Source organism: Brachyistius frenatus, unplaced genomic scaffold (assembly GCF_029030835.1).
Source record: "Brachyistius frenatus isolate BFR_SWC_R1_liver_20210118 unplaced genomic scaffold, ASM2903083v1 Contig_5, whole genome shotgun sequence".
NCBI classification, from domain to species: Eukaryota; Metazoa; Chordata; class Actinopteri; family Embiotocidae; genus Brachyistius; species Brachyistius frenatus.
In genome coordinates, this window is record NW_027210604.1 from 4054623 (window position 1) to 4067664 (window position 13042).

Genomic DNA, 13042 nt, shown 5'->3' on the forward strand with positions numbered 1-13042 from the left:
CATCAAATGAAATTATGGTTAAGGTCCCAGCGTTTCCAAACACCAAATATGTCCTTCCAAACATACACGGGAAATGTGTGGAAAAAATATGCACAAAAAACACTTAATTTGCCCCCCCCCCAAAAAAAAAAAAAGCCCTTTAAGATTTAAACATGTCAGTCATAAATGGGACAGATCTCCAATGATGTGTTGAAACAAGCAGATAAGAAATGAGCACAAAGAGAAGCATCAGACGGAATTCATCCTATGCTGCGTATCCTTCACTCTGAAGTGCTCCTGCTTGCTTTTTATTATGCTAACTCGGTTCCTACTTTCTGTGCCGAGCAGATTTGACTACTTGAGGGGAAATTTTAGCTGAATGTGGGAATAATAGGGCACAAGTAGCTCAGTGTGGGTGTGCCCTTCCTCATGCTCCTGCAGCTGGAGAGGCGCTCCCCCGGTCTTTGCGCTGAATGCTACTTTATGTATCCTTAAATAAATTTACAATCCCTATGTGGACAAACCACTTAACGCTCAGCTGCTCGACTTGATATATGGATGGATGTTTCCTACTACAGGCTGGGGGGTGGGTGGGTGGACGGGGGGGGAGGGGGGGGGTTGGGGGGGGTGTTGCATGCTGGAGTGCATACTATAAAACTCAAATATAGAACAGAGAAAGACAAATCTCTGTACTTGGGAGTTGTGAATCCGCTTATCTGACGTGTCTGATTACTCCAGCAGGGATTCTTATTTGCATCTGGAAGCCAACTTCATTCTTGAAACCATTATGGGAGAGAAAGAGCGAGAGACTGCCGTGTCTGCTGCCCTAAAAAGGAGAGAGCTCAAGCACCAGTTGGCAGTTGTCACTTGTAACTGCGGCTGAAACCACACAGTGTTCCTCATCTGAGAGGATGGGATTCAGAGGTTGCCAGATTCCCTCCGCACTTTCCAGTGCTCCGGCAACCCAACGCAACCATCTAATAGAAATGCGGGAAGCAACTGACATTTCAGTTTTTCCTTGGTTACAAACTCTCAGCCACCCTCGACCCGCTCCCCTCCCACCCTCCTCTGTCGTTAACAGTTTAGATGGATGATTTCCATTCCGCTATGTTGACAGAAACATGTCGCTCCTGTCCTCCGCTTAAGATCAACTCATTACGGCTTCACGTACGAGTTCTAAAATGATGCGTCAGTCTGAAGAGTTGGAAGATAATTTTCCAGCTCATGAAGTGGTAAACTGCACTATGTCGACCTGTGAAGTCCATTTGGAAAAAGGTCATTGCGTGATTCGGTGCGTACAAGCCTCATTGGTTTTGACGGCACTCTATAGGAGCAGCGAGGACATCATTTCAACCGTCATAAACCCCGTCATCTGTCACCGTGACTCGACTGTGCCAGGCTGAACAGACCGACGAGAAATAGAAACAATATGTGTTCCTGGACGAGAGGCAGTAAACGATCTTAGTCAAAAAAAAAAAAGTTTTTCAACTCAATCCACTTAACGAGCCTCAGAGCAAAAACCATAAGCAGCCTCTGCTGAGGGACACAGCAGTGACAACTGATTAGAAAGTGACTAATGCTCAACATTTCCTCATACGCAATTATTGTGATGTTGCACTTCCCATGAGGTCATGCTCTATGGAAACGGTGCTGAATAGACAGTGTCACATAACCTGAAACAAGCCGTCGTAAGCAACTAAGTAGGGTGGTTGTCAGGGCTTTCCAGAATGGTTATACGATATGACCGATCCATATTATGAAAATTGACAAAGATTATTCATATAAGTTTGTTTTTTTTCCTGATTTGCCATGTATAGTTTCATTTTTGTTAATAACTCCTTGGTTACTGACTGGATATTGATCCAGCTTAATATTTCCATACCTACTGGGTCAGTAGATATAGGACAGTCTGGCCACGCTCCACTGGGGATTATTTCCAGTAGTTGCACCCTAATGGGGGTAGACCTTGGGTTAATTCTGATAATACTGGAGCAGCCTTTAACCAATAGGCATTGACCACTGGTTGCCAAAATAGGGTTTCCAGACTATAATGTTTCACAGTAAAAAAACAAAAAAAAAAAAGTTGGTAGCGGAGGGGGACGGAGCTGCCGATTCTCTCTGAACATTCGTGTTTTGCAGCACTTCATGCCACAGAGTACTACTTCTGCCTCATTACAGACGGCACAACCACGAGGGGTCGCTCGTCACGGACATGTAAGCACACCGTGGGTCAATTTAATGCCTTGCCCACATGACCGGAGCCGTCCTTTTTCAGGTGAGCACCGTCTCACGTTTACATACCTGACGATGCTGAGTGTGAGCTGCTGAGTGCAGGTTTTGATCCGGTTCTGAGCCTCCATGTGCGTCATCTGCTCCGTGCTGTCGCCGTTGATCGCCAGGATGGTGTCGCCTGGACACAGGTCACCTTGTGCCGCCTTGCTGCCAGGTGTTACCTAAAGGTAACGTTCACACCCACACACATTCAAACGCACCCAGGAGAAGGAAAGAAAAAGCTGTTATAAGTGGTGTCAAAATGTCAGTGAGGAAAAAAAAAAAAAAAGTAAAAGAACAAAAGTGAAAAAGAGACTTTAGCGTGGGAGTGTCAACATGGAGGCCAAATTCAACAAAAGCAGCTCCCTTTTGATTTATGCGATATTGCCTCGGGCAGCACCCTAGGTTTACATTTTTATAAGCCAGTAACAATGACACTGGGAAGTCAGAGGTCACTCAGCTTTGGAGGTGGTGAAATATCTGGAAAGAACAGGAACGGTTTTATATGCCTGGGCCTTTGAAATTCAGTAAAAAAAACAAAAACAAAAACCTTACCATGTGCAATTTTATGATCACTCAGCAATTGCATCAGACTAAAACCTCGATGAAGGATTTCAAGTCCAGGAGTAAATTGCTTCCAACAGAGCTTGCATATTTGAACCTTAACAACTGTATCTGTGTAATGTTAGATTCATTTGCGAGCATCTGCTCAATAAGTTCTTTTAGCGGCGGGGGTCGGGGGGGGGGGGGGTCGGGAGGATTTGTCACTTGGTCTTTTTTTGATCTTGTGAAACATACATCCACATCGCTTGAATTAGGAAGATTTTTTTTTTTTTTTTTCTTCTTCTTTCAGCGGTTGGACAGAGCAGGTTCCTCCCTGTGATCTTTCATTCCTGAACCAGGCTGGTCTGCAGACATTTGAGCCCCACACGGGGGCCGAGGGGGTGAGGGGCAAGGAGGGGTGGGCGGTTGTCACAGCGTGTATGTTTCACCTTCACAGACATACCAAGTAGCATATGATATCAATTTTCCATGATTACACACAGACACACAAATGTCCCTCCTTTTTCCAGGCCAGCTGCCTCTGGCTGATCTTATGGTTTTGGCTGACATATATATATATATAAGAAGAAACTGCCAATTATTTCTTGCACACTAAAACAGTCACTGTCATATAGCAAGCTGCAGAGAATTTTTTTTTTGTTTAATAGATAGGAAACAAAAAAAATGCAATTAAACCGACAACAACTGTCATCATGTCTCCGGTCTTCTTTGAGAGCCCCATGTGCTGTCAAGAAAGACAAGTATGACTAGTAGTTTGTCTGTATTTTTCCACCCATTAAACTTGAAAAGATTCTTTGCAGCTGGAGGCAGTTTAGTGTAGTCACACTGGGTTTTTTGGGGGGAGAGAATGATCTTTGACCTTTTCATATCAACTAAAGAGCTGGATTTACTTCTGTCAGTAGCAGATTAGAGGTAATATTTATTTCCTGTCCACTCTAAAGAAAAATGTAAAAATAAAAGTCCAATCCCCAAAACCATTCAATCACTTTAAAAAAAAAAAGTAACAAAAGCGTCAAATCATCACATTTTCGAGGGTTGAAACAAGAACATGTTTGGTATTTTTGTTGTTTTTGTTTGGTATAAAAATATTAGAATAACAAAATTATCATAATTGCAGTTGAATTTTCTGTTAATACACTTGTTTTTAAACAAATATGATCCAGTTATGTCCGGATTCCAGCACTTTGTCACATGTCTGAGAGCTAAAAGGCTAAAATGGCCCGACTCCACACCGTCTTGTAATGACTACCGCACCATGACAACTTATAACACGTATTGTGTTCGGAGCGCTCGTGTTGAAATACATCACAAACGGATATTGGGAATCTGATCTGATCTAAATTTATGTACTATTGGTTAAAAGTCTGCAATAATAAACAGAACCTAAAGAGAGAGAAAGGAGCTGCTGGTGGAAGAGAAGCAGGCTCGCTAACTGGGAAGAGCGTTTTAAGAGCAAAGGAACACAAGTTCACGCTCCATGAAGCACTAATGGCTGAGTCGTGTGGTTCAGATGTGGAATTCCTAATTTACAGCCTCTGACCGCCCCAATGTCCCCGACTCAGTTCCGGTAAACTGAGAGGTCACTGTGGGGAGTATGCAGAAGTGTGTGTGTGTGTGTGTGTGTGTGTGTGTGTGTGTGTGTGTGTGTGTGTGTGTGTGCGTGCGTGCGTGCGTGCGTGCGTGTGCGTGTGTGCGCGCGTGCGCGCGTGCACGTGTCTGGGAAAAGCAATCCCACCTAAAGTCACTTCATTCATCACCTGCACTTTGGAACCGCCGGAATAAACAACTGAATAAATATAATCCAAGTTATGTAAATGAAAAGACAGCCTACAGCTTTTTTTTTTTTTTGGTGAGTGGGAAACAGATTGTTGTTTGTGACTGCGTCTGTTGACAGACACTAACTGGAGGTTATAGTTTAGCCCCGTCATTTAGCGAAACCTCCCCAGTGAAAATGCATTCTCAATGTTTGTGCACGTCCTTGGCTTTGTGCCTGGCTTGTTTCATAGTGGAACAAAGTCCATGCACCCCCAACGGGTGAGTAATATCACCTCAGGGTCAGGCCATGAAGGGTCGTGCATGACACACACACACGCACACACACACGCACACGCACACACACACACACACGCACACACACACACACACAATGGCATTACTGAGGTCATCACTCTGAGGACAAACATGCCCGTCTGTTGGGAAATGTAAGGATGACGTAGAGTTATGCGGTTACGACATAATCATCAATGTGCTATATTCACACTGTGCATCCAGTGTGATGTCATGATTAAAATCCATATCTTCAAAAGAGGAATGTCATTTTTCTAATTAGGTTTTAACTTGTGGCCAAAAGCTTTTTGTCTTTTTACTCCCACGAAATTGCTTGTAGTGACATAAGTTAAGCAAACTCTTTCCACTTGCTCATTTTGTTAGCTGAAAGAATAGAAGTAAACCAAAAACTGAAAAGTGGCAATCATCTGGAAACAGGGTATGTTGGCTGCAGATAAGAAAGGGTTGCAATGGAACTCAAATTGTCGTGAATGATGAAAAGTGGTTTCCAAACCTCTGTGGAAAGAAATAAAAGACAATGAATCCAATAAAATGAGCCGACATTAGTGACTTGGTATCATATGGTATGAATTCAAGCCTTATTCTCACCCAGTAAAGCTACTTTGAATTGCAAGGAGTTTGTGACAAACAAAAGGGAGTTTCGTTTTTGGTCACTTACAAGAGTTCAATTTGGATTAATCAGGTCAGATGTGTATATTTAAAGATGTCCCTTTGGAGGGATTAATAAAGTATCTACCTATCTATTGACTATCGTGCAATGATGATACCTCATTAGTAGTGATAACTGCTGACACATCCACTTTCTTTAATTCATTCCACACAAACTGCTCATAGCGCTGACAGAACCGTGAACCACATCTCTTCCTCGAAAGTATGACCACAAAATATGTAGGTACGTGGTCACTTCAGGTGTGCCGCGAGGCAGACACGACGGATCAGAGGAAACACCGGCGGTTGCGGAAAATAACTCCGGCAACTGGTCAGTTAGGAAAACTGAACGGTTCATTTCCAGAAGGAGCCGCTCTGCAAACAGTGACACAGTTAAATGCTAACAGATCGAGCGGTTAGCAAATGACAGCCTCATGTCACACAGAGTCATGGTGTGGCACGCTGAGGCCTGGTGAATATGTGCCGGAGTGTGGTTTCACGGTAGCCATGTGTGCCCGAGAGTGAATCGGAGGAGCCGAGAGGAACGTGCGTCAGCGTGTGTGTGAGTGTGTGTGTGTGTGTGAGTGTGTGTGTGTGTGTGTGTGTGCGCGCGTGTGTGTACGCACCGTTTACTGCATGTGATAAAGCTGCATTAACACTTTCACTCTGGCGTGACTTCAGCCTCGAGGCAAAGTACTCCGACGCGCCATTACTGTTTTCATCTGCGAGTTTATATATATATATATATATATATACAAATTTGAACAATAAAAATACGTTTTAGTTTCTGAGCAGCTGACATTTTGTGGACTTTTATTCCACAGTGTTATTTTAAGCAGATTTACACACATATTTCTCTAAGGACACTTGGAATGTTAATAGTAGATTAGTAAATGATTGTAGTAATGAGTCAGTATTATGTAATTCAAGGGAATTTAAATTGCCGTTCTCCCTCATTCACCTGAATGCACCCCCGCCTGCACGCGCACACACACACACACACACACACACACACACACAACAGACTAGGTTTTTAACTCATTGGCAAGACAGCAGGTTCAACTGTGAGCACCAACAAGTCCACTTTAGGTTATCATAACATTCCATCGTTTCAACACATTTCAGATGACCTTTATCTAGACATCTACAAAAGCAACTTTCAACCCGAGCCGTTTTTCCGAAATGTCTCCTGCAAATCACCAAATCAACACTTTCTGGTCATTTCTGAAGAACCCATCACTGTCAAATGCCGCTCTGCATGCGTGAATTCCACAGACACGCTATTTTGCTGGGCGGGAGCGCCGGGCAGTCGCACGTCTCGGCAGCAGACGGAATGATTCCTGGCAGCGCGTCAAGACGCCTTTGTTTTCTTGTTGGACCTGCGATAGGAACCATGGTTATGACCTTGGTGACGCTTTGGGAAAGCCATTACACAGCTCGGGGTGCGAGGTTCCGACTGGTGCGCGCTGATCACACTCAAACAAAGAGGCCGAAGCTGCCAAGACCAGCACGCAACACCGCAGCTGAAGATTAAACGTGCAAGATTAGACGTTAAATGAGAACACAAGGAAGCTGAATGTAATTGCGGTATGTAATGCATTCATGTACATCTAGCATGGGCATGATATTAGTTATCAGTAAGTGTGCAGCAGTCCCCATTATCTGATTGGTAAAAAAAATTCGGGCTGGTTTTTTTTTTTTGCACATGGGGTATGCCGTCTGTACTTTTTTTTTTTTTTTTTTTTTTTTTGCACCATGTGATGTTTCAGCAACGTGATCGCAAGAGCATCGGAATAATCACATCTGCGATACTTGGCAGGCATGGGGGCAAAAACCTTGGAACAAAAAACAACAACAACAACACGCATTTGTTGTGATACAAGACAACATGAGATCTTATAAAGGAAAGCACGTCACTCAACATTCACGTTATTTTCTGGTATTTCGTTGATAATAATGCTCATCTTCACAGCGCTGCTGCCACACCTCATGAACATCAATCACACGAGTTTAAACATCAGATAACCAGATGAGCAGGAAAAGCTCAGCAACAACTCAAGGACTTGCATTGTAGTCGTCGTCTGCCCTCCCACCCACCCCCCAACCCCACCCCCAACCCCACCCGCCCCCCACCGCTTCAGGAACTCCACAGTTTCACTGACAACAGGAAATTCATTTAGAGTACCATCTGTTATCTTCTGCTCAGTTTGTTGTGGAGATGTATAATTCTAGCTTTGAGAAAGAAAAAAAAAAAAAGAGCAGCCTACAGCTGACTATTACAACCAGCGGTGTCCAAGAAACACCCCATGTGGCTTTAGGTCACATGTCCTGTCTCTGGTATGTGGCAGAGACAAGACGTAGTCCGAGAGATTAAAGGGTATCGAGGACATCGCGTTCACCGGATGAATAACTGCTAAGGCGCTAAAATGCCATTTGTTTTAATCCGAGTTTCTGAGGTTCCAGTGCCATTATAGACGCAGCGGACAACTGATTTTCTCCCTCTGAACGTCACTTCTTACATTGTCTCCCAAACACGAATCACAGAAACAGAAAAGTGACCAGCTCCAGTTTATCCAACTGCCGTGATGTAATATTCTGCCTGAGGCGAAACTTTGATCCCATTCAGATGGAGACACAAAAAAAAAAAAAACCATGACATAAATGTAAGTCGATTCCTCACTGTATATAATAAGCCGCATATGGTGTAAATAAACAAAAGAATAAGCCTTCGGGTTAGGAAGGTTTGATCATGTTTCTGTGGTAGTTGGTGACCTGTATTCACGCATATAAACATGTAGATTCAGGAATCAAGTTGTTCAGTAATCATTTGGTCCTTTTTTATTTGTATTTAAAAAAACAAAAACAATTTACAGTAAAACTACCAAACATTCACGAGTTCCAGATTTTGAATTGTAGCAACCTGCAGAATGACTTTTTGTTAACACAAATCATGTTTATGATATCAAATTTAATGATTATTTTTGGGTGCATTTTAGGCTTATATTTGATGGGGACGGTGGAATTGGACAGGAAAAGTGGGGAAAGAGAGCCGGGGAATGATGACGCGCAGCAAAGTTCTGACCAGCCGGGAATCATTTGAGGACTCGCTGCTCAGGACATTTGTGTCCACGTTGTCGGCGCCTCAACCCTTCAAGTTCACATTCTTCTTGATCTAATTTCTTACATTTCATAGATCCAATTATTAAATCAATCAAATGAGACTATTGTAGTTGCAGCCCTACAAATATTTTTTTTTATTTTCGGTTCCACATTGAAACTAAAGAGTTTTTGGACTTGCAAACGGTACTTTAGTGTGCGTTAAAAAGTGAATCCGAGATCCCATTTTAAACTTTGTTTGAAAATACGGGCCTCATTTAATTGACTGTTTAACAGACAGAAAACTATTTTTATAATCAATTAACCATTCAACTCAAAGCAGACGTTGGCTGCGGCAGCTCAAATGTTAGGATTTGTTGTTGTTCTGCGTTTTCTTTCATTGTAAACAGAATATCTTGGGACAGCCGGTTGGGCGAAACTATTCGCAGGCATCAGCGCAGGTTTTTCTTCTGCTATTTTATAAACAAAAGAATCTTGACAAAACAAACCCCCTATTATGACCCGTCTGAAATCTGAACTGACTGCTTTCTTTCCACCTGGCAGAAATTGTGCGGCAGGATAGACATGAAGGTACTGGGAGGGCTGGACAGCAAGTCCGCGCCCCGCTCGGGTGATTGTTTACCCAACGCTCCCATGCGAATTCCTGTCCAGAAGACGGCTGTTTGCCAGTTTGGCAGAGCTGACAAGTGTCCTGCGTCACCTTCTGTCTGGAAGTGCGTTTCGACAGCGAGTTACAAAAGCGCTGACACCACAGCTGCCACATTCATCGCCTCCTCTTTAAACGCTTCTGCAGGTACAACACTGATTTTATGGTGTGTTTTTTTATTTTTTTTTTTATGTTTCTCTGACACTTCATCTCTGTCATATACACAAAGCCATTTAACAGTCTGACCCACTATACGCACGCACACACACACACACACACACACACACACACACACACACACACTATCAGGGCAAATGTTTCCAAACAGACACACTGTTAACTGGATCAAGTCCTAATGGGCTGGCAGGGGACTAATGGGCTTATCCCGGAACATTATCACCTTAAGCAAAGAACCAGCTGCTGCCATCAGAACTCGTTTTCTGGCATTCGCAACTTTCACCGTCTCAGAGAACAGGTGGTTTCATGGCGTTCACTTTTAGGAGAGACTTGGAAGAGGAAGGGAGGAGAGCTGCCACTCGTACAAAGAGGAGGTATCAGTCGAAAGGATTGTGCAACGTCTCGCAAAACTAAAAAAAAAAACAATTCAAATTTCGGTTTCATCATTCGGCGCTATCTTCTACTCTTCACCGGTGTTGTGGCTCGCTCAAGGCTTACGTGATGCTAAAATGCCACCCCAAAAGGAGGTTATTTTGGATACTGCGAGACGTAAACTACCCCTCTCCGATACACTCTCACACTCTCTCCCTCTCTCTCTCTCGTGGGATCTCTTTGTGTCACCATTCAACACATTCTCATTGCCGTCTTGGGCACGCACAGTGCAGCAAGAACGCAACCAGCACACTTGACGAATTGCGAGCTCTGGAGATACTCCGGTCTATCGGCAGCAATGAATCACGTTGCGCAACAAACTCCGAACACCACCGGCTCCCACGAGGGGAAGCGATAGGATTCTTTTCCCACGTTTCTCTTTTATGAAACAGAATATGAGATCGGACTATGAAAGAATTACCGAGTTCTGCCGGAAAACCCATTTTACGTAGTCAGCTGATGTTTCAGAGCAAGTGACGTCAATTGAACCGCTCTGTAATCGCTGGTGGAAAGCAAAAGGAGTCGTTAGGAGGGAGTGTAATGCTGGGCCATGCTGCCAAGACGCTGCATTTATGCCTCTGACATTACATATTTTGCTAAATAAGCTTGCATCTCAACAGCCGTTTCCTTGTCTAATTTTCAAGCCAAGATTTAAAAAATTAGCTAAAAACTCCCCGATTTGCTCTTGCAAGCAGCTCTTCCACATGAGCGCCGTTTTATTTTTTATTGCCATCTTTGCTATATAACTGTCTGTAAAGTGTAACCTGTGATTAATTTCATTGACACCACAATCACGAAGTTATGCAACGTTTACAGGGCAAAAGACTTCCCTGTGCATGCCATGCTTTTGGTTTTGGCAGCCACGCAACTATACGCCAATTAAAACTTGGTGAGAAATTGTGTGATCAGTTATATTGAAACCACAACGTGCCTGCTGAACAAGTTATTAGAGGAGTTAGGTATGCATCGCAAAGCCCGAGACGCACCGAGCGACATTTTGAGTTTAAAGTCCGCATGAAATACAAGACGGCTGCAAAAAGCTGCAAACTCTTGCGAAAAGAATTCTGGTCCTGGACATAATCTGCACAGAAAGACAAAGACTGAAAGAAAGTCTGTTTCCCGTCTACAGGAAAGCTGAACCCTTCCAAAAGAAGACATCACAAGGAGTCTGCTGATGTCATGTTTGATTTCTGGAATCATAAAGTTGCTGAGTTCAGCTCCCTTTCACCGAGACCTTGTAGATATGAAGGTGCCAAGTTAGCAAGTCGGTCTTGATAATGTGACAATGTTGAAACCATAAACCAACATCTGTCAAAGCTATTGACTCTCGCAGACACCATGAAACAAAAGTATGCCACATCATTGCACTATGACTTTTTTTTTTTTTTTTTTTTTTTTAGGGATATTTAAAAACACAGAGTACACTTTGGGTGACCTCGAGGAGGTTCCTCCTCTTCTCTCACAGTCGTTAATCGCCCGCTGTAAATCTAAAAATTACACCTCAAGTTTGAAGTGCTCGAACCCTGTAGTTAAAAGAGTTGGTTTGGGGGGCTGGTGATGCAGCTGAGCACAACACCTGGAATCCCTCAGCAGCACCAATGAGCGCTGATGAAAAACAAATGTCAGTGCCTTACCCCGCCGTCCCTTCAGTAAGCCCTGCGGCAAGATCGGGCTGTGTTTACCCTGGCCGGGATGAACTATTGGCTACTGCCAGATCCTCTGCCAGCACACCGACTCCTGGCCCGTATTGTGAGGGTCAGGAAAGTTCATGAAGCTTTATAAAAGTGCTACTACCACTATTTCTGCTCCCTGCATCATCACCAAAGATAAATGAACTTATAAAGACAATAACGGCATCTGTTTAAAAAGCCAACATGAGGCACACCTGAGGTTCCTTGCTGTCAAAATGTGAAGAAAAAAAATAAAAATATCAAACGGCTTTACATATTAAGAATTAATTTAATTGATTTTGTTTCAATATTAAGGGTAAACTCCTCGGGATGGACCGTTTCCTCCTCAAAGGGGGTACTGATTAAATTGCATTATAATTTAGAAATATTATTATTCAGCACTATTCCAATATATTTTATATTTAATGTTGTGTTTTTCTCGGGTTTTTTTTTTTTTTTTGGATGAAATTGAACTCCACAAACTGATGGCCATTATTCTGCAGCGACTCACCAGACCGCACCGGTCAATTTGGCTGCCAGAAATTAGACAGCACCATCTGTCTGCTTTTAAAAGTAAAGCCTTAAGTTTGTACACTTCACAATCACACCTGTTTAGGACTAACAGAGCTTCGTGACCTCTTCGTTAAGATCAGGACTACTTAAAGTCAGAAACTTCCACCTCGACTCTATTCAAAACTTCTTTTTTTTTTTTTGCTTTCATTCCTTGGCACCGGCCGATTCCTGACCGGAGTGCCAAGTGGGGGACCCTCCGCGCTTTGCGCACGGTTCAATGAATGGACACCACACGAGGCAGAGACAACGGAAGTTTCGACCTACCCTGGAGATGGTTAACGGTGTGCTGAAATCCCGTCCTCCCACCAGCCGAAAGCCCCACGGAGAGGGTCCCTTTAGCGTCACGGTCTGAGACATGTTTGACATTTGTATTGCGAGAGAGAGAGAGAGAGTGTGGGGGGTGTGTGGGGAGGGGAGGGGGGAAATGTCCGCGCGGTTCCTCGGTATACGGGTCCAAAAAAAAAATTAAGGGAACTAGCCAGAGTCCTTCTGCCCAGCTGCTAGGCAACGCTGTCCCCGGCACTGAAAACTTTGCTCCTTTCTTGATTCAAGTTTAAATAACGAAGCCGCCTCTGACGTCGGAGGACGGCCCGCCTTCACGCGCTTTGTGTGTCACGGAGCGGGAGCGGGCGGGGCTGCACGCGCGCGGAGGGGGGGGGGGGGGGGGAGAAAGGGAGACTTAAAAATTTTAAAAAAAATAAAAAAAGCTGCTTATTGTTCGAGGCTGCAGGTGTAAAATGTGGGGAAAGTGGGCTCTCAGCATGTGGATCCATCAGCTGAATGGACGGGTGGTGAAAGTTCCCCTGTTCGTTTTGCATTTGGTTTGTCATTCGTTTATTTCTTCATCAGCGCCTCAAACGCTTTACCTCTTGCTCCACCATCACTGAACACACGGGTA

At 43.8% G+C, this 13042-nt stretch overlaps 1 protein-coding gene across 1 annotated transcript in view; it reads right to left on the reverse strand.

Moving 5' to 3' along the window:
* Positions 1–12655, reverse strand: part of pdlim4 (PDZ and LIM domain 4) — a 42423-nt gene extending 29768 nt beyond the window's left edge. Inside the window, exons 1-2 of the mRNA XM_069717483.1 lie at positions 12409–12655; positions 2281–2432 (exon numbers count right to left, since the gene is read on the reverse strand). Of these exons, the coding sequence (XP_069573584.1) occupies positions 2281–2432; positions 12409–12510 (254 nt within the window). The 5' untranslated portion in view covers positions 12511–12655. The remainder of the gene's footprint in view (positions 1–2280; positions 2433–12408) is intronic.
* Positions 12656–13042: the final 387 nt, after the last annotated feature.